Genomic DNA, 21,857 nt, shown 5'->3' with positions numbered 1-21,857 from the left:
TAATGCGTTTTTGTACAGTCTAATATGGGTTCTATAGTCGCTTTTATCGTTTGTATTCCAGTTTTTTCTCCAACGGCGTTCGAGCTTTTTTCCCTTTCTTCTTAATTCGCGAAGTTCCTCTGTGAACCAAGGCAGTTTGGACGATTTCCTACTGGATGGGAGAGTTTTAAGAGGTAAGACTGAGTCGAGGGAGTCTTTTATCCAGTTATGAAGTTGGATTTCAGCTGACGAGGGGTTAGGGTCTACCAAGGGGGTCGTAGCCGTCAGTGCTTGATCCCACAAGGTTGTGTCCAGTTTTTTCCAGGGCCGAGAAGGGGCTCGGGGAAGGGGAGTGTCAGGCAATTTGCCTGGAAGTTGCAGTTTAAAAGGAACCAGGAAGTGGTCTGACCAGGGGAGGGGAAGAGGAGTTTGTACAGTAAGGGTGGAGAGGTTGGAAAAGATTGGGTCAAGTAGTCGACCTTTCGTATGGGTGGGTTCTTTGTTAAGGAGGTGAAGATTGAGGGAAGCCAGATTGGCTTTTAGGTCAGTTGCAAGTTTGTTGCTTTGATCGTTGAAGTGGAGATTTAAGTCTCCAAGGATTGTAAAATTACGGGTAACACAAGCCCGAGAGGAGATGGCGTCTGTGAGTGAGTCTATGAAACCCCCTACCTGTCCCGGAGGGCGGTAGATTAGGGCACCAGAGAGTGTCGTAGATGGTGGCAGGTGAAGGGAGAACAGAATGTTTTCACTATCCAGAATGGGGCTATCTTTAAGTTGGCATGAAAGATTATCCCGGTAGATGATCGCAATCCCTCCACCAATACCCTTCGGTCTATTTAGAGATTTGATAAGGTATCCGGGGGGGAGTGCTTGAATGATGTCTGGATCTGTGCTAGGGGAAAGCCACGTTTCTGTTAAGAACAGAGCGTCTAAGCCAAGCTCTGCTAGTAGTAAGTGGATTTCTGTCTGGTGCTTTGGGAGTGACCTACAATTCAACAGGGCCATTACGAGATGTGCCGGTTCGGGTTGGGGGGATGGGGATAACCTGTATTTGCAGTTTGGGCAGCCCAAAGGGTCGGTTTCTGGCATGATAGTTTCCTTACATCTAGTGGTCACTGATTCCCTGAGCTGGTACAGGGTGTCGAGTGAATATATTAATCTAGGGCCGTTGTAACTAGCCTGGGGTCTAGGCTCTGGGCTCGGTCTGGCGCGGACGGGCGCAGACGGGCTTACCTTAGGCGCGCCGAAGGCGCGCAATCGTCGCGCCTGCTGCGCTCGTCCGCTGCGCTTCCTGGCGAGGCACATGGTTTATAGTCAGGGGAGGAGTGGTCAAGGGGGCGTGGCCGCCTGAGGTGGGCGTGTCTCTAGTCGCGCCTCGCCCTCGAGAATGGCGGTGGGAGTGACAAGCGTTGCAGCGAGGAGCTCGCTGTTCGTGAAATTGCTAAGTGCAAATGAAGGTGATCGTTTTAAAAATACAGAGTATCACACACAAGCGTTTTAAAAATAAGATTTTTGTCTCAATCTCTCCCGGCTTCCGCCTCAGGAGTCTCGTAGGTCTTAGTGTCGCGCTTTCCAGCTGCGCGCACTATTTATAGTGTGGTCAAGGGGGCGTGGCCGCCTGAGGTGGGCGTGTCTCTAGTCGCGCCTCGCCCTCGAGAATGGCGGTGGGAGTGACAAGCGTTGCAGCGAGGAGCTCGCTGTTCGTGAAATTGCTAAGTGCAAATGAAGGTGATCGTTTTAAAAATACAGAGTATCACACACAAGCGTTTTAAAAATAAGATTTTTGTCTCAATCTCTCCCGGCTTCCGCCTTAGGAGTCTCGTAGGTCTTAGTGTCGCGCTTTCCAGCTGCGCGCACTATTTATAGTGTGGTCAAGGGGGCGTGGCCGCCTGAGGTGGGCGTGTCTCTAGTCGCGCCTCGCCCTCGAGAATGGCGGTGGGAGTGACAAGCGTTGCAGCGAGGAGCTCGCTGTTCGTGAAATTGCTAAGTGCAAATGAAGGTGATCGTTTTAAAAATACAGAGTATCACACACAAGCGTTTTAAAAATAAGATTTTTGTCTCAATCTCTCCCGGCTTCCGCCTCAGGAGTCTCGTAGGTCTTAGTGTCGCGCTTTCCAGCTGCGCGCACTATTTATAGTGTGGTCAAGGGGGCGTGGCCGCCTGAGGTGGGCGTGTCTCTAGTCGCGCCTCGCCCTCGAGAATGGCGGTGGGAGTGACAAGCGTTGCAGCGAGGAGCTCGCTGTTCGTGAAATTGCTAAGTGCAAATGAAGGTGATCGTTTTAAAAATACAGAGTATCACACACAAGCGTTTTAAAAATAAGATTTTTGTCTCAATCTCTCCCGGCTTCCGCCTCAGGAGTCTCGTAGGTCTTAGTGTCGCGCTTTCCAGCTGCGCGCACTATTTATAGTGTGGTCAAGGGGGCGTGGCCGCCTGAGGTGGGCGTGTCTCTAGTCGCGCCTCGCCCTCGAGAATGGCGGTGGGAGTGACAAGCGTTGCAGCGAGGAGCTCGCTGTTCGTGAAATTGCTAAGTGCAAATGAAGGTGATCGTTTTAAAAATACAGAGTATCACACACAAGCGTTTTAAAAATAAGATTTTTGTCTCAATCTCTCCCGGCTTCCGCCTCAGGAGTCTCGTAGGTCTTAGTGTCGCGCTTTCCAGCTGCGCGCACTATTTATAGTGTGGTCAAGGGGGCGTGGCCGCCTGAGGTGGGCGTGTCTCTAGTCGCGCCTCGCCCTCGAGAATGGCGGTGGGAGTGACAAGCTTTGCAGCGAGGAGCTCGCTGTTCGTGAAATTGCTAAGTGCAAATGAAGGTGATCGTTTTAAAAATGCCTCTGCTCTCCTGATTGTGCCATTTTTCTTGCCTCTGCTCCCCGGATTGTGCCATTTTTCTTGCCTCTGCTCCTCTGCTCCCCGGATTGTGCCATTTTTCTTGCCTCTGCCCCCCGAATTGTGCCATTTATCTTGCCTCTGCCCCCCGGATTGTGCAGTTTTTCTTGCCTCTCTCGTGTCTGGGGGCTGTAGTTCCGGATAACCAGCTGACGTCTGCAAACATCCGCCTCCGAGTCCAGTCAGGTGAATTATCACCACTTTACCATTGGTTGTAGACAGAGACTGTCTATAATGGCTGCAGTAATACGTACCTGAGCTTAACACTCAAAAGCCAAGAATCGGAACGTGAGAGGTGCAGATCTGACAGGTCGTTAGTGGCTATATGGCAGTGTTTTCCCCTTCAACCCGACCCTATACACAGCATTTATTGCATGAAGCATACCAAACCCCGTAGCTGCCTCTCAACTGATCTGCTCTGTGGAAGTTGTGCAAGGGCTTGTTTACCTCACGCTACATTTCAGGACACTAAGCACCAGTGACAGTGGGGGTCTGTGGAAGGAATTTTTGAGTCAAATGTGTGGGGCTCTGTGTGTGTGTGGGGCTCGGTGCGTGTGTGGGGCTCTGTGTGTGGGGGTGTGTGTGGGGCTCTGTGTGTGGGGCTCTGTGTGTGGGGCTCTGTGTGTGGGGCTCTGTGTGTGGGGCTCTGTGTGTGGGGCTCTGTGTGTGGGGCTCTGTGTGTGGGGCTCTGTGTGTGGGGCTCTGTGTGTGTGGCTCTGTGTGTGTGTGTGTGGCTCTGTGTGTGTGTGTGTGGCTCTGTGTGTGTGTGTGTGGCTCTGTGTGTGTGTGTGGCTCTGTGTGTTTGTGGGGGGCTCTGTGTGTGTGGGGGGGCTCTGTGTGTGTGGGGGGGGGGGGCTCTGTGTGTTTGTGGGGGGCTCTGTGTGTGTGTGGGGGCTCTGTGTGTGTGTGGGGGGCTGTGTGTGTGTGTGGGGCTCTGTGTGTGTGTGGGGGGCTCTGTGTGTGTGTGGTCTCTGTGTGTGTGGGGCTCTGTGTGTGTGTGTGGGGCTCTGTGTGTGTGTGTGTGTGTGTGTGGGGCTCTGTGTGCGTGTGTGGGGCTCTGTGTGTGTGTGTGGGGCTCTGTGTGTGTGTGGTTCTGTCTGTGTGTGGGGGGCTCTGTGTGTGTGGGGGGGCTCTGTGTGTGTGGGGGGGCTCGGTGTGTGTGTGGGGGGCTCGGTGTGTGTGTGGGGGGCTTGGTGTGTGTGTGGGGGGCTCGGTGTGTGTGTGTGGGGGGCTCTGTGTGTGTGTGGGTGTGTGGGGCTGTGTGTGTGGGGGGCTCTGTGTGTGTGGGGGGCTCTGTGTGTGTGGGGGGCTCTGGTGCTGATTAATGACTGGTTCACCAGGCGATGGGATGATCCGGCATATCGGTTCGAAATATATTCACTGGGTATGGATGGCTTGCTCGATCTCCTCTATGAAGGACGTTTCAGAGTACATGGTTTTCCTGCACGCGGGTATCCATCACCTGTTGGAGGGTGGCCCTTAGCCTTACTGGTTGGGGCCGTCGCCTCACCGAGATGACTCCTCTGCAGCGAGGAACAGGACTTGTTCAACTTTCAACGCTGGAAGGTTTCCTTGGGTATGCATTGGGATCTTGTACCTGGGGGATGTTTACAGGGGTGGGTCATTCTATCCTTTCAGGACCTAAAAGCTAAGTACTCACTGTCTAATTTCCAGTTCTTTCGGTACCTTCAACTACGCTAACTCCTGAGTGAGTCCCTGCCGGAATACAATCTGCTGGCGGCAAAGCTCTTCTTGGAGAGGCCACTTCAGTGGTTTATCGCTCCTTAGTAATCCACGCCCTGGACGGTCTCAAGAGGGTCAGACAGAGGTGGGCATTCTGGGTGGGAGACCTGGATATAGAGGACTTGAGGGAGGTTTGCATGGCACCTAGGGAGCTGGCGATCTCTGTGCGGCTACGTAAGGTACAGTTCAACTACCTGCATGTGACGTACCCCACTACGGGGCGTTTACAACATGTGCTCCAATGCGCGAGCGGTGTGCACAGACTGCACACTTCCTGCAACAGACTTTTTCCATGTTGCTGGGAGTGCCCGATGCGGAGGCCTATCTGGGAGAAGGTGGGTCAAGTTCTGTCCGCTGTCCTGGACCACCCTTTGGAGTTGACGCCCCGTGTTGCGCTACTAGGGCTAATGGAGAAAGTAAGAAAGTAAGGGGGCCTAGGGCTGAGCGTGCCTTTCTGGAGGCAACTTGCTTGGTTGCCAAGCGGGATGTGGCCGGGTCTAGAACAAACAAAAGCCACTGTTAGAGGTTGGCGCGAAGAAACATGAACCTAAATGGGGGAAATGGTGTGTTTATTATGGTTTATCAACATGACCAAGCACTGTTGTATACTACTGATATCTGAGATTGCTGTGAGGCCGTGCTTGTACATTGACCAAATCTTGTACTGTGCTATGCCATGTTTTTGCTTTAATAAAATTGGTGATAAAAAAATTTAAATAAAATACTAACATGGCCTACTTAAGATTGTAAATAATACAAGGTCTGGTTAATTATAAAAATAACTTCATTTCTGCGAGATGAAATTGAGGTATAAATTTGTTTTTAAAGAAATAGTGCATCATACAAAGCTTGCAGTTTACAGGTTTTTTAAACCTGTAAGTAAATACATGGAAATCCAGGCGTAAAGTCTCTTCTAAGGTCTATGTTAATATTAAATTAATATGTTTGATTGGAAAAACATCGCCTTATTTTATCTTTACCTGTGAACTGAGCTGTGTTTTAATCCAATTGAAGTAATAATTCAAGTCACTTCCTTCCATCAGTTCCCTTCCCCAGGCAGCCAATTTAGCTATAATTCTTGCTGCCTAAAATGAGATAGAAAACAGAAAGTAATAAGGAATAACCAGTCACGAAGGTCGAGTATGAGGCCACAAGTTAAGTATGGAATATCCAGAGCAGAGGTGAGAAAAGATTTCCTTACACGCACAAATAAGCCTTTTTGAGCCACAATTTAAGCATTTGTCAATTCATATAGCTAAATTGCAGGTATAGTCCAAAAATGCAGTATATTACCATCTACATAAGAATATATTTTAAAAGACAGTCACATTTTCCCTTGCCAATTATTTTCCGTCTTCAGCAAACATGTTAATAAAACAAACAATAATAAAAAAGTGTTAGCACTATTACAAATCAGTGTGCACCAAAGACGTTAATATGTTATGCTAAATATTATAGAGCAGCTCTTCTTAACCTTTAGATTTCCATAGACCCTCACTGAAACATTACTGGAAGCCAGGGACAACAATCCAGAAACAAATATACATAAAATAATTACCAAATAACATATTTTCACTCCCAAACAGAACATAGAACTTTGAAAATATATTTTTTTATTATTTTAAGGGGCAGGTTGGAGCTTTTCAAAGAGTAGTTTTATTTCTAAAAGATGAATGATATGCTAATGCTAGACTCTAGCATATCACTTTCTCATTTTTTGCTCCTAATTAACGCTCTTTGTGTTGGTGCATACCAGTGCTGCTTCAATTGAGGCTGCTGATCAGTCATACTGGATTCTGTTTGGATTACTCTTGCTGTTCACATGAAACAAGGCAAGGATAAGACATCGGCTTATAGAACACTGTGATCATATTTCTTTTTAAATTCAAATAATTTTTATTGAGAAAGAAAAAGAAGAAAGGAAGAAAAATGCAAAGTAATAGACACAAAATCACCTAACACATGAAAAGAGCTACATGCAAAGTCATAACAAAAAATAAACTAAGGCAGGGTAATACACAGTTTCGTGATGTTACATATAGACTTAAACCATTAGGTCCGTATATAAAGTGAATGCTACATACACAATGTCCTTGTCCAGGTCCCTGGGTCTCCAACATTATGCGTAATCATGCAACAGTGAGTTTTGTTGGGGAGGGTGTTACCCCATTCACCAAACCAATTTATAATACAAAATACATAAAATCCACTTTACCACAAAATAGTGCACATAACCATATCACATTCAGGGGACATACAGCACATCATGGGGGATCAAATGAAAACGATGATGCATCAAGAGACTTCCAAAGCTTCTTATGGGATATGCGCCATGGGGAGGAATGCAACGCAGGGTTGTCAGCTCCTCTTAAAAAGGACAACCATTCTTGCCAGATTTTAATATTTCTGATGAGATTAGCATTATGATGCTGAGGCTCTTTGAACATCTTTTACAAAAGCCCAGTGAGCACATTCTTTATAACCTTGTGCTAAAAAATTTGGAAGACCGAAACTACACGGACCACAGCTTACCTTTCCCAGAAGATAAGGATGTGGTGGAGAATGGACAGATAGTAGGAGCTGTGGATCTCGAAGAGGACCCATTATTCACGGACATTTCACAAGATAATATGTTGTCAAATCAGGAATGGCTAAGCAGCTCACCGTCTACCACACCAGATCACCATAAAAATGACGGCAAAACAGAAGTGCATAAAATAGTAAATAGGTAAATCCTTCATCTAACCTCTGGATGTTTGGACCTACTGGAACCTATTCCCCAAGTCTCCTGATGCCCGGTGGAGCTACCAGATAGCTAAAGAGGAGATGGGTTATGGACTCCCCCAATCCCCCCCCGCCCCTGCCGTCACCTACCCAGCCAGACCGTGGGCAGATTTTCCCCTCGTCTCTACGTCTTATCTTCCTCCTACCCCTTTACCCTATCCCCTTACCCTTCCTTGCTCCATTCACCTTGTCCCCTATGTTTTTTAAATGCTTTTCTTGATACTTATGTAACTTTTAACTGATGCTAATTGCAACATTATTGTTCCTCATGTAAAGCACTCCGATTCCTTCGGGTCTAGCCAGCGCTATATAATAACTCATTAATTAAATATGTTCCTAATTAGTACTCTTTCTCTCTTTGTCGAGTTCCCTAGCTTTTATCCCCTCTCCCCTGAATCTCTCCCCTTGCCTGCTACTCTGCACGGCCCCATGTCCTTTGTGCCATTTGACTAAGCACTTCTTCTCCCCTAGTTGGGGAAAGATCCAATATTTATACTCTGGAGTCTCAGCTAACCAGCTGAGAGAGTCCACTGCGCCAAGGGCACCACTCACAGCTGAGGTATGGTATGGCACCCCTTGCCAAATCATCCCTCTCCCCTTTTTGTGGAAGGATCCAGTATGTAGGCCTTGGAGTCTCAGAGACTCCTCTGAGAGAGTCCACTGCGTAAAGGGAGCCTCTTGCAACAGAGATAGGAAAGTGATACCACTTTCCCTGGGATCACAGCTTACTGGACTGTGGACGTTGCTTTGACTCGTCTACCGGTTTGTGCCCCCGTCACCCTTCCCCTCCTCTTTCCATGCGCTATCTCTCACCCTCCCCTCCTCTTTCCCGCCTTCATCATTTGTCTACTTCCCCTGCTTCTCCCCCCCCCCTGAATTTCTCCCCTTGCCTGCTTTTCCCCTTACGTATTTGTGCTTATTGTTTATCCCGACCTTACAAGTAACTATGTTGCCATGCTCTAATAACTGGGTAACCTTTCTAACAATGTAACCTGTAACTATGATCTGATACTCATGTAAAGCGCTCCGATACCTCCGGGTCTAGCCAGCGCTATATAAAACCTTAAAAATAAATCTTTGAAATAAATACCAACTTAGTTTTTCGTTTCCCATTTCAAATTCCATCACATTTACACAGAATTTTAAACTTTCGAATCTGCTTTTTATGTGTATACAGTCGCTGAATCCTTGAATTGGCAATAAAGCCCCCCCCCCCCCCCCACCCCGGTCCACGGACTACAGGTTAAGAACCACTATTACAGAGTCCCTGCATCCCACAGGGGTTTGAGCAAATACCACATGTCAAGGAGAAAGGTCCTCGTATGAAATAACGGTTTGAGCATCAACAGCGATTAAGCCTTCGGATCTACCATGTAATACATAGCATGAGGCTTTCTTATGAATCTAGGAATATTAATTTACCTTGCTAATTTTCATAAATTATTTATTCATGTTCATTATCCAAAAATGGTTCAGAAGGTATAAAAGACTGCAATACATAATAGTGGTGCTGTGTGAGACGAAGATACCTATGAAAAATGCATTTCAGAGCAGTAGCTGAGAGACAGGGCTTTGAAAGACAGAATACTGCTGCAATGAGACTTGATTAACCCAACAGTAAGGAAAGAGTCCATGAACGCCATACATCACTATAAAATAGCATTTGTCCAGAATCAGCACATTTTAATACGTTTAAGATAAACTAAGTTACTGATAATGGGGCCTGCTGTCCATTTTGAGATACGCGGGTTTGTGTTTCTTACAACAAATATTGTTTTCTTTGAGTCTAATAAATTATGTTTGGAAAAATGGGAAGTCTCTCTTTACAATACTGAGCTATATGTCCCTTTTAAATGTCTCTCTATTTGTATGAATTGACTTCATCTAAATAAATGGAATTCCATCCAAAATTTAGTTTGATCTTCAAATCTGATATTTGCATATCTCATGCCTCGAATATACTTAATAGAAAATTCCTCTAGGTATCTCAATCTTATGACTTCTGCATACATGGAAGTATTTGGCTCAAAGGAGCGGTTATATCTGAATGCAGTGAAAAAGTTATGCAAATACGTTTTTTAGGTCTCGCCTACTAGACAGCGCATCTACTGTCTGTTAGGAGAGATTACAGTGGGCTTAGAGACAACCATTGCTTACTATTGGTTGGCTGTACAGTCAACTCATTCATTTTTTTTTTCATTTATAACTTTATTCGGTTAGAAGAAGGTAACCATAAAAGTACAGACAAAATTTCATTATTCAAAAGTACAGCCAGAAAAAACAGAAGATTACATTGTAAAAGGGGACAGTCACATAGGCAATAATTAAAAGTGAGATTCTCACATACAAATTGATTTCCGCAATCTAAAAACATTTTTATAAAATTCAGAAATAGATGCCACAGTCAATATAGTATCTAATTTCTGCATTGCTAAAAAAGCTGGACGACAGCGATTAACTTCCATCTCCTTCAGTATGGGAACAATCAATCTCTTCCGAGGAAATGTATAAAACTTACAGAAGAATAAAATATGAATATCCGATTGTTCAGATAGATCATCACACGGGCATTTAATTAAGTCTTGTGACCAGATATTCATAACAGGGAAGCTAAGAACTCTAAAAAGGATATTTAACCTAAAACGTGTTAAAACTAACATCCCGTGTTCACTCATAGAAAGGGTTAAATACGATTGTAATTTACCCTGAGACAATATCAATTGATGAGCTAATACGATCTTTTTCTTTATTTCCTCACTGGCTCTTATATCTTCCAGGTACTTCATACACTGATTTTTCAGTATCTTCCTTGGGATATTGCACATTAATAGTGGATCATCATAATAATTTTGACAGCCCATTTTCACAAGGAAATCTTTTACGTAAGCGAGCCATATTATCCTGCTCACATGATCTAAACTTATCACATCCATTATGTGCGATTCAGTGCACAATCTTCGGTAGTCCTGACCCTGTGCCACAAGAGCATTGGCTGGACCCTAATTGTATCTTCAATATATGGTTGGCCGAGTTCCATGTGACAGATGTAACTTGAGACACTCTCAGGTACAGCTAAGATATTTATTTATTTATTTATATTCTTATAGCGCGCCTGAATCAGCCCCGAAGGGGTATCTCCGCGCGTGGCTTCTGTGTGGGTCGAAAGAACTTATTGAGGGATATATATATGAGATATATATATCTCAGAAACATTTTCTGCAAGCTGGATGGATTTTACATTGGCATATCCCCATATACCTGCGCCATAGACAGCAATTGATATGCATGTAGCATTAAAAAAAATTGTAAAGTTCAGCAATTGGCTTTTTCCCCATTGTTTTAGAAAATATTTTTAGGGCCATCATTGATTTGCAAAACATAAATCTTCTTGCTTTTATGGCACTTGCCCATGTGCCGGCTTCATGAAACAAAATACCTAAATATGGAAAGGTAGGGGTGAAGTCCAAGGGACTAGCATTGATATACATGACCCTTTTCCGTTTGTTAGTACCAGGGCCACAATTCATTGAGAACGTTTTAGTGCAGTTAATTTTCAAGTCTAAATTTGACATAAAGGTATTAAAAGATGTTATCAGGCCTTGTAGGGCGAGGGGCGTCCGAGCCATTATGACAGCATCATCTGCGTAAAGAAGCGCAGGGATTGATCTTTTGGCTACCATAGGCATATCCCTGCACTCTTGGAGTAAAGTTTTTTCAATACACTAGGAATAAAAAGGGGGCAAGAACGCACCCCTGGTGTACCGCGCGCCCTATGCCAAATGATCTTGTGCACTCTCCGTTTCTTACATATCGTACTGATGCAGTGGCACCGGAGTATAATTCTCTTAAAAAATAAATTCGTTTTTCTTCCACCCCCAAATTTTCTAAAATCAGCCATAGTTTACTATGCGAAACGCAATCAACTGCTGACGTTAAGTCAACAAATGTAAAATAGATGCGTTCCCTCCTAGCCCTGATATATTTTTGTTGCAGGATAAATAGGTTTAAGCCCTGATCTACCGTTCCTACCCCTTTCTGAAACCCATACTGAAGATCACTGATAACAGAATTATCTTCAGCCCAGTTTTGAAGTCTACTTAAAATAACTCTCCCAAGGATTTTTATGGAAGAATCCAGTAAAGAAATCGGTCGGTAGCACATACAATTTTTTCTATCTCCCTTTTTAAATATGGGCACGATGACAGATGCAAACCACGAGGGGTTTAAACCCATTTCGGAGGTAGCATTAAATAATTGTACCAAAATAGGCCCCCACAGGTCGATATTATTTTTAAACAGATTGGATGGTATGCCATCTGGGCCCGCAGCTTTACCTCCCCGGATTGCTTTAAGGCTCGCAGTTACTTCTTCCAGGGTGACATCCAATTTCATGCCCTTAGCCCTCTCTTCCCCTGGAATTTGAAATATCGTTTGCTGCGCCCCATACGGAGTGCTATACAATTAGGCATAATGATTTACCCATTCATCCTCTGTAATCGCAATTTCAATGCGTGCCTTCGTATTATCAATGAAGAATGGGGCATTCACTGCTTTCCAAAAAGCAGATGAGTCCCTACTCTGTGAGGCCTCGCATAATGACTCTCACGCGTCCCTTTTAATAGCCGCTTTCCTTTTTTTCAATACTTCATTGTAAATCTTCTGCGACTCCCTAACCAATAGGAGGTCACGGGGGACATCATGTAGAGCATTCTTAAGTTTCGAATGGGCCTTTGTGCATGCTGAATCAAACCAACTCCTAGTCAATTCTTTACGATTTTTTAATTCCACTCATAAGCTATCCTTGATGTGAGTTGCAATAATATGAAAATGTTTAATAATACTCTGGCTATCAACATTCTCGTCCAGACAGATCAGGAAACTAGTTAAACATTTTGACATCAATTTGTGTATAAAATCATCTGGGACCAGCTTACTCCATTTAAGGGAATAACCATTTTGTCTTCTCATGATTACATCTGGGACAGTCTGCCTACAGGTCTGATCTCCGCCTAAATCCCAAAATGGATTTAAGATCTCCATAATTAGCGGATGGTGGTCACTAAGTGCGATATTAAGGGTCTTAGAGGTTTTAATTTGGCGTCCATACCTAGCAGAGAATAAGATAAAATCAATTGTTGTGGACGCACCCCTGCCAATAAATGTTGGCACAAAGGGAGACTCTATTTGGCCGATTTCATTTGCATACCCCAGATCCCAGGAAAACAAAATTTCATTTAACAAATCCCCACATATAGTATGTTAAAAATGTGTTAAAGTGGTGTCCTGGTCCAACATAATACCACAAATTCCTTGTCGTCCCCTTTTGCAAATTGTACAATTAACCCCCCCCCCCCCCCCCCCCAAATAACTGATACTGCTTTAAAATGTGTTTCAATTTCCTTTTTTAGTTCGATTTCCATTTTTTTTTAACATCACTTCAATATCAACAGTGGGGATGTTATTATAGAAATTAATGATTATGACACACACCACCTTATTAATACATATCTTCACCAGCTGATAGTAACTATTATTAGATAATAATTGGACTTTCTCATATTTAAGCTGGTTCGATAGGTATGTACACAGACCCCCCTTAGCCCTGCCATGTGTTCCATCCACTGCTGATGTAAACAGAGTTTTAAAACCGCAAAGGTGGAGGGGCTCTGTTACCCATGTCTCTTGAAAGCTTAAAATATCATACCTATTTATGATGTTATTCCATGTGATATTAGTTATTTTAGCTTTTAAACCTGCCACGTTCCAGAATATTAAGCGGCATACTTCCCCGTTATCTGTGGGGATAATGGAGTTACCAGGATGATTCCTTACAGAGGGCTCCCCAGCTGAGTCTCCCACTGTGGGCAGACTCCTGGGTGAACCAAGTTTACCAGAGTTATAGATCACTGTTGCTGTAATAGAATTAGAGGGTTCATCCTTCTGTGTGTGGTCACTATGTCCACTTCTACCCACAGGGCCTCTCTCTAGAAGATCCTGCTCAACATGCTGTTTCTCTGCTATCCCCTCCCTATCCTTAAAATTAACAATAATCAAATCCCCTAGTACATCCTTTGGCCTGTGTCCCAGCCACCCCACTCTCCTTACATGAAGGATTTCCCCATATATGCTTAGTGGAAGTGGTCTGTTCTTACTTAACCAGTAAACTACTTTGTTTTTTACCTCAAAATATCCCTCTGTTTTCCCAGTAGCTAATTCAGGGACCCCAGATAGGACAACTACATAAGGAGCTGCCTCTGGCGGCAGGTCAATACAGGGTAAGGATCTATTTAGTTTTCCGTCAACACTGTATTCCTTATCTATATTAGACACTTTGTTTGCCTGTCCCACAATACCTTCCTCTCTCTGTGATGAGGCACCGCTCACATTTTTCAGCGATGGCAAAATATTAGGTAAAGATGGTGACGGGAGATCCGCCTCACTTAGTTCATTACTTTTCTCCAACCCAGTTATTTTGATTGACTTATTCTGATTTTGATTCTGGTTTTGTGGGAGGTCAACCAATTTATTGATAAGTACAGTATTCGACTTTATCGCTTCCTCTATAGACCCCAATTTCTCCCCCATTCTCTTTACTCTTTCCAGCAGTGGTATTATCAGAGATTTCAGTAGTTGTTCAATTTTTCCAAATAGGTCTTGAGTTTGACGGAGCATTGGGGAAAATGAGTCTACCACTGTTTTCTTGGGAGCTAGCAAATTTTCCTTAGGGGGACTTATGTGTATTTTTGCAGTTTTCGCTAATCTTCCCCTATGTCTAACCACCCCCACGCTTTCTTTTTGAGGTAGACCCCTGAACCTGCGGCCTGGATTGCAGGCTATCTTTAATTGTCGACTTTAGGGAGGGGCATAAGGCACTCTCCTCAGACATAATTTCTAAAGTGGGCTCAATACTTAAATCCTCTGGTGTAGATTCCCTGCTCAGTACTCTGGGAGCAGCCAGAGCCAAATGATGGGGCGAAGTACTGTGAATATTAGTTAGGTCCTTATCAGTGCCAAATGTTGGTGGAGTAATGGCTAACTGAATTGGTCCCAGGGAGGACCATTTATTATATAGAGGTTCTAGGGATAAACGTCGCTCAGTAATTGCAATTTCATGTTCTAGGACTGATGCAGCCCTAGTTATAAACTGATCTAGAGTCCCCGTAATTGTCCCTCCCACTAAGGACTTCCTGTGTTTGCCCACTTTTGAATTCATCTCACGTGACTTTGTTTTCGAAAATTGCCTAATTATGTGGACATATAGCAACTATAAAATAAACAAATCGCCTAACTAGATTAGACGTCCTTTAGCAGCATTACAGTAGGTAGTATAATCTTACTCATGTATCCTTGGTGGCGAGATAAGAGGGGTAGCCCAGCCCAGCCTCTTCCGGGCACGGATGAGCCCGCCCTTGGCCCGGGCTGCGCGCTGCGCGCTGCGGGAGGCGCTGTGCTGTTTTAAGCGCCTCCAGGCGCTTCCTGATGACGAGTTTGGCGGGCACGGCGCGGGAGAGCCTGGGAGATGTAGTCCCTCGAGGCCCAGGCAACCCCACACGCAATCAGCGCCGACCGCAGGGACCACGCCAATAACGCCCCAGCTCTCCTCTCACTTCGCACTCCCCCGGGCAAATAGGCAAGAAATGTCCATACCACAGTTCAGGGCAAAGGACTTCCAATCGGCAGGTGGGTTAACAGAAGATCCCGCGCTGTGGGAGGCGCTGTGCTGTTTTAAGCGCCTCCGGGCGTTTCCTGATGACGAGTTTGGCGGGCGCGGGGGAGCCTGTGAGATGTAGTCTCCGAGGCCCAGGCAATCCCACACGCAATCAGCGCCGACCGCAGGGACCACGCCAATAACGCCTCAGCTCTCCTCTCACTCCGCACTCCCCCGGGCAAATAGGCAAGAAATGTCCACACCACAGTTCAGGGCGAAGGGCTTCCAATCGGCAGGTGGGTTAACAGAAGATCATTTGCTTGCTCCGTAATCATTACCATGTGTGGGCTTTACTTCCTCTTCTTCTGTCAGTCACAACCCTAGAGCATGGACAAATTCATGGTGCCCTTCCACAGCTTTCTTTTCATGCATTAACTTTTCTACTTTATCTTTTAGTTTAAGTACTCCACAGAATGCATGTGTTCTTCAGCTGTCTCCCTTGTGTACCCCCGCCACGCTCATGTTCCTCTTTCTCTCCCCGTGTACTTCTCCCCCACCTCTCCGTGATACGCTCACCCTGCCACGCTCATGTTCCTCTTTCTCTCCCAGTGTACTTCTCCCCCACCTCTCCGTGATACGCTCACCCTAACGTGCTTCTCCCAGTCCACGTTGATTTCCCGTTAGCGTGCTTCTCCCCCAGCTCTACGTTGAACTCTCTGGTCTACTCTCGCTCCCCTCCCAGTCCTTTCTCTCTGTTTGCTTCCCTCCCACATCCTCTGATTTGCTTTGTCCCCACCAGCGACCCCTGTGTTACTTCTACCTGCTCTGGATATTTCTTTCCCACCCGGACCCATTGTGATTCTAACCCCTTCATGTTGCTCTACCTCTCTCCCCCCCCCCACCACCACCACCACCACCACTCGTAATATATATATTTTTTATTTTTGTTTTATGTATATTCTTGCTTTACGTATGGTAAAAAAAACAATTTTTTCCCTTTGTTAACATAGCTTTTTTCCCCAATAAATGTTCTGCAAAGTCAAAAAGAAAACAACTATATGTGGGTTATACTAATTTAAGGATTCTGACCAAACAGTTTTATTTACTTTTCAAATAAAAAATATTTTTATATAAACACATCATTAATTTTTCATGCCCTTGTGGTAGATTCATTTTACAGTGACCTTTGTGGTTTTGTATTTGTTTTTTTTGTAAAACTTCTTCTAACTTACATGCTCACTGAGTTTTTTCTTTCCTCAAACTGACAATACTGCTAAGTTTTCCCTTTCCTTCTCCCTCTTTCCTGCTCCTTCTAATACGGTCTTCATGCACTGTGATGTCCAGTCACCTAGCATGCACACATTTATTAAAACAGCCTTCAAATTTAAGTGGTTCATTTTAGCAGGAGAGATGTTAATGCAGAACAAAACCAAAGGTACCTGCTCACTTGTCAGATGAACTGGCCCAGTAAGTGGGTCCTAGAAAGGAGAAACTCATCCCATCCCATTATGTGTCTCGGGCATCGTGCCACTAGATTCTCTCCAGCCCATCTCGGTGGTCTGGTATATTTCGAGGTCATACATCCTGGTGGCTTTCCATGTAATACTCTGACCAACAAGCATAGTATCTTAAATTGGATGTGACCACACACCTTTAACCAGAGTAGAGCCAAACCTCCTGGTCACGAATAATCATACTTGGCAAGCCCTAGCGCCAATTTAACACTCACATTCTAAGCCGATGCGAATTTGTTAACATTAGAGGAGATTCCTGCATACCAGCTGCTGACTCTAAATATCTATAGACCTGTTCTAAATATTTGTTAAATAAAATGGTATTTTCACTAAGTAGTGTAGGATAGGACTGAAAAGGCATGTTTCCATAGAGAGGACGTCTTACTATCAAGGCCTGTGACAAAATAGTATTCTTACTTTGTACTGAAAGAATTAGCTTGTGGGAACAAATCTGACACATGGATTTTAATACAACACTACATGGTCATATGGTATTCTACCCTTACTCCACGGCTGGAACTGCGCATTACCATTTCTGCGCTTTTTTTATTAGCATGCTGTTAGTACGCATGCTACCGTTTACCATTACTTCGCAAATAGGTTTATTCGCAGGCTATCTACTTTGTTGTGTTTATTTAAGGCGCTTCCGTATAACGCGTATCTGACGACAGGGAGCATAAGGAGAGAGGAAGCACGCTTGAATGTGAAGAGAGGGACCACGAGGGGAGACAGGTAAGTGGGGCTGTATGGTTTTTAGGGTGGTGAAGGGGGTAGAAATTTAGGTTTTAGGGTTGTGTAGTGTGGTGTAGAGTAGTGTATTTGTGTTTAGGGTAGTGTCTGAGTCGTGAAGGGTAGTGTAAGAATGTAGGGACAGGACTGGGGGAAGGGGGAGGGTCGTGCAGGGGGTAGTAATTTATTTGTGTGTGTGTAGGGTAGTGTCAGGTTGGTACTAGGAGGGTAAAAAGTGCGGTAAATGTGATGTTTTGTGCACACCAGTGAGTAGGACTCTAGGGAGAGGACTCTGTTCGTACAAAGAGCGCCTCATTGATCGAACGCTCGGCAGGCGCTGTGAGACTGGAGAAGAATACAAAATAATCTGTTTCAAATCACCCTACACTTGGGAGAGCTCCAGGAGAGCTTGTGGAACCCTCCTCTGTGAATTAATATTATCTCCATCCTCTGTAATCCTAGTCCTCTGTAACGATGGTATGAAGCGCTTCACGCCACACTCTTCCCGTTTCTAAGCACTGTAAATGACGGGTGTCTCTAGTTTACCTAATCTTATTGTCCTCATAGCTTCTGTCTGGAGCCCCCCAAACCCTGAAGTGTTCATGGTGGAAGTGCTATAGCTCTGGCGGAGCTGCCCCGCAGATCACAGAGACCGACCGGGAGTGTGGGGAACGTGTGCTCTGTTGGCGCTGCGGGACCGTGTCCTCTGTGCACGAGCTCAAAGCTCTCGCCCCTGGCTTTTATCATAGATCTATACTGATTCCCTCCTTATTGGGAAATATTGAAAGTGGTATGCGTATTAAAATAAAGCGGAGAAAGAGCACCGTTTTTTTATTGCCAATGTATTTGCGTAGTAATAGCATGCGAACTATAAAATTGCGAAGTAATGGTTTTTGCGATGTAAAAACATCGCAATAAAGTCATGCGTACTTATGGTCTGCTAAGTAACGTCATACATTTGGTCATATTGATGGCAAGTCATTCATAATCCACAAAACATTTACGCAGCATAGTACTTTTACAAAAAATTCGCTATATTTCAATGTTCTTATGATACATTTTTTTTCATTGTGGCCAGTAAGAAAATCTGAATTAGGCCTGTACAATCTTAATAGTTTACACACTCAAATTTTATTGGACACATTAAAAAAATTGAATATTCAAAAATTTGCACATCAAAACATCAATAGAAATGACTTCGCTTGCCCTGGAAAACAGAGCCTAAAAGAGGATGTTAGTTATATACCCAAGAGTGAATGAAAATAGTTATTTTTGTTATATACATCAGAAGACGAGTCACTAGTCTACACAAAACCTTTAGGGAAATGCAGCAAAAAAAAAAAAGAACAAAAAAAAAGAAATCGCTTTATTTTAAAACACTCACAGACTAGGGGGCCGCTGAGTCCAGCTGGGCACCCGGTCTGTGACTCTAACCAATTGCAGTGACTAACCAATTTGCGACCTACTCATGCATATTATGGAGGTAGGTCTAATTGCGATCCACTATGAATCGGTATTTTGTGAAACAACCTATTTAATACAAAATACAAACACATTCAATATTAGTCGGTGTGCAAATTGTACCCACATCTACCAAATTCATTTTAGTAGATTCCTAATAAGAAATCACAAATTGAAAATCATTATGTGGTGCAATTTACTATTTCTTAATAGGAATCTTTGTACATCAGGCCCCTGGTACTACACTAGCCCACTCCACCTTCATGTCGTTTGTGCTCTGGTCTTGTGCTACAGTCTTTTCAGATTTAATGTAAAACTATTTACTAATGCACAGTTGTTTTCCAAGAGCATGAAATGGGATAGATATGTGAATAAAGAACATAGCCCAAGATCAGGGTTTTCCAGAGGGCAAGCCAGGAACAAAACCAAGGAAACATCACTCCGAACTCTTCAATCTACCCAATAGACAATAATGCCTTTTATAGCAAGTAAATATGTTTGATCCCCAAAAATCAACTTGTTCTTTTTTACCAACCATTGACATGTACTACTACTGTCACAGATGGAATGATTCTGCCTTTCATGTAATTTAAGAGTACCAGTACATAATTGGGATGATCATCGTGACAGTAAGTCTGAACACCTTTAAAATAGGGAGACCCAGTAACATGTAAATAATGGCCACAGTAAGTCAAAGATGGGCACCATTGTGCCAATGCCACCAGTATGCAACGAGACAAAAATAATGCAGAGAGCACCTACAATTTGTCAAGGATGTGCACAATTCTGCTAGGAATAGCCAGAATATTGCAAGGATGGCAATTATATGTCAACAATATGCCACCATTATGCCAGGAGTGGAGCACGTTTATACTATGGTTACCCAGATCTATAGAAAGGATGGTCATGCAATTCCAAGGTAAAACCACCCTTCAGGCATGAATAGCCACAATATCATAGAAAATGCCCTCAACATGTCACGGCTGGGCCTTCATTATGTCAGAGAGACAGAATATTACGAAGAACGCTACTCCAGGCCAAAAATGGCTATTATAGTAGAGAATGCCAGAATGCCCACACTATTTATTACTTTTCGGCATGTATTGCCCACTACTGTGGCAACTTAACCTCTGGGGTTTTTCTAATCTGCCTGTTTTTCTACCACTGACCACAACAGATTCACTGGTTGAGTTGCATGTTTTTTTCCAACGATCAACAGAACAGTAGTGTATTGTCTGCTGGTTAGGAGGCCACCCAACTGCACTCCTATTCTGAAAAAAGTTATCATTGTGAGCACATGTGTTTGCTCCTACATTGTGGGGTGAGGGGGATGGGAGGAAAAGCTGTCTCACCCCAGAAAAATATACATTCCTTCATCTCTGCAGTCCCTGCTTCCTCATGGCATTTGGTAAGAAGCATAGAGTGTTAGAATGTGTACTTGCCATTTGGGAACAAGAGATCAGGTGCATTGGTGCTTCTTGCCCTTCATGAGCATGAAAATCTGCATGTCCTTGCGTTTCTGTGTTGACAAGCTTGGTGTGTTGGGGGCACGAAAAACCTGCATCTCCTTCCCTGGTTAACAAACTTTGCTTTCCTGAGACTACCCGATAATATGCCAGTGTTATGCTGAGAGTTGCCTATCGACGCAAGGCTAAAAGCCGCAAATGCCCCGGAATAGATAACTAACCATCTCAAACAATGTGAAGGAGCCTTTTCTCCGCCCAAGATTAAAAAATAAGCACATTTCCAAATGGTAGATTTGGACATCGCACCCACTCCAGAGGTTGCATTGCTTGGCTATGTGCTTAAAATCCCAGAGGGATTCTGGAAATGTACTGCCATGGGGTTACTTCTGGCCAAGAGAGGAATTGCAAGGCTGTAAATGACAATAAAAGGCTGGCTAAACAGCCTTGCGTATTGTAACATCAACTATGATCTGTACGCCGACACTCTTCCTAGAGCGTCCCTCCCTAGGGACATTTAGGGCCCTTTCAAAAAGTACACGTAGGCAGCACGATCACAACCTACCACACAACTGGAACATGGACTCGTACCAACTGGGGTGGGTTGAGCAGTTATCATATTACTCCAGGGTCCACAAATGTAATTATTAGCCAGGACGAAATGTAAACATTACTGAAAAATTTTCAAGGCTGAAAGTAATTAAGATGGGTCGGAGGGACGATCACATACCAGCTGATTTGAATATACATTTTGAGCTAAATGTGCAGGAGATTTACGCAAAACGGTGAGTTACTGAATTCATCTGTTTTAACACTGTCATTGCATAAACGGATAAGATATTGATGACGCGTGGTTATACTCATGGAACTGGTAAATAAAGTTAAAAAAGAAAAAATAATGTAAAACCACAGAAAACACACCCAATCTTGATTATAAGAGTGATTGGAAAGTCAAATAGAGCACACCCTTTAGTTGGTTCTGTTTTTCTAACGCAGCCACATACTTAACACAAATAATTAATGGCCCCCTCGTGTCGTGCAATCTGGATCTGTGCATCAGTCCACGGGAGAAGTGTGCCACAAACAAAACTTCTCTCATGATTAAAAAGAGTTCAGTAGATACCCATATATTAGATTGTCATAACTACTGTAGTACAGTTAGTAATTCTCAAAATCAAAATCATTATCATTCTTAATCAAAAAAAGATAAACTCCCAAGAAAGAATTTGTTAAAGACTTCTGTTTTGAAAAATGTTCTTCCTTCATTTTACATTTGATAGATGCTGTTTCATTCGGTTATTTAAAAACACAGTACAAAATCATAGCCATCAACTTCTTTCATAAATGTTTCTACTCCAGACTGCATCCTTCCCACCTACTACTATATCCAGATCTGCCAGTACGTGCTCTGACCATAGATCACATACCTAGCCACACATGGCATGAGAGAAACAGATTTGTTTCACTGCGTCCCAGATCTTGAGGTTTTATCAATTGGCAATGGCCACTTACACTGAACCCAGAACCCTTTCATCAGTCCTCTAGCGTCAAATGTTCCAGAGTTAGTACTTAAGGCCTTGGTTGGCCCCCAACACTTACATCCAGTTTCCTTCCCAAACTGGTCGAGTATGAGGGTCCGGTTAAGTGG

General features: G+C 44.0%; 1 protein-coding gene across 2 annotated transcripts in view; it reads right to left on the bottom strand.

Annotated features, from left to right (window-relative positions):
* Nucleotides 1–21,857, bottom strand: part of ATP6V1H (ATPase H+ transporting V1 subunit H) — a 196,161-nt gene that overhangs the window by 117,153 nt on the left and 57,151 nt on the right. For both annotated transcript variants that reach the window (XM_086943734.1, XM_086943735.1), the window contains one exon: nt 5,591–5,695. In XM_086943734.1, coding sequence (XP_086799860.1) covers nt 5,591–5,695 — 105 coding nt within the window. The remainder of the gene's footprint in view (nt 1–5,590; nt 5,696–21,857) is intronic.

The sequence above is a fragment of the Lissotriton vulgaris genome, chromosome 11 (assembly GCF_964263255.1).
Source record: "Lissotriton vulgaris chromosome 11, aLisVul1.2, whole genome shotgun sequence".
Taxonomy (NCBI): Eukaryota; Metazoa; Chordata; class Amphibia; order Caudata; family Salamandridae; genus Lissotriton; species Lissotriton vulgaris.
The sequence above is the reverse complement of the archived record's forward strand: the minus strand, read 5'-3'. Positions and strand labels throughout refer to the sequence as shown.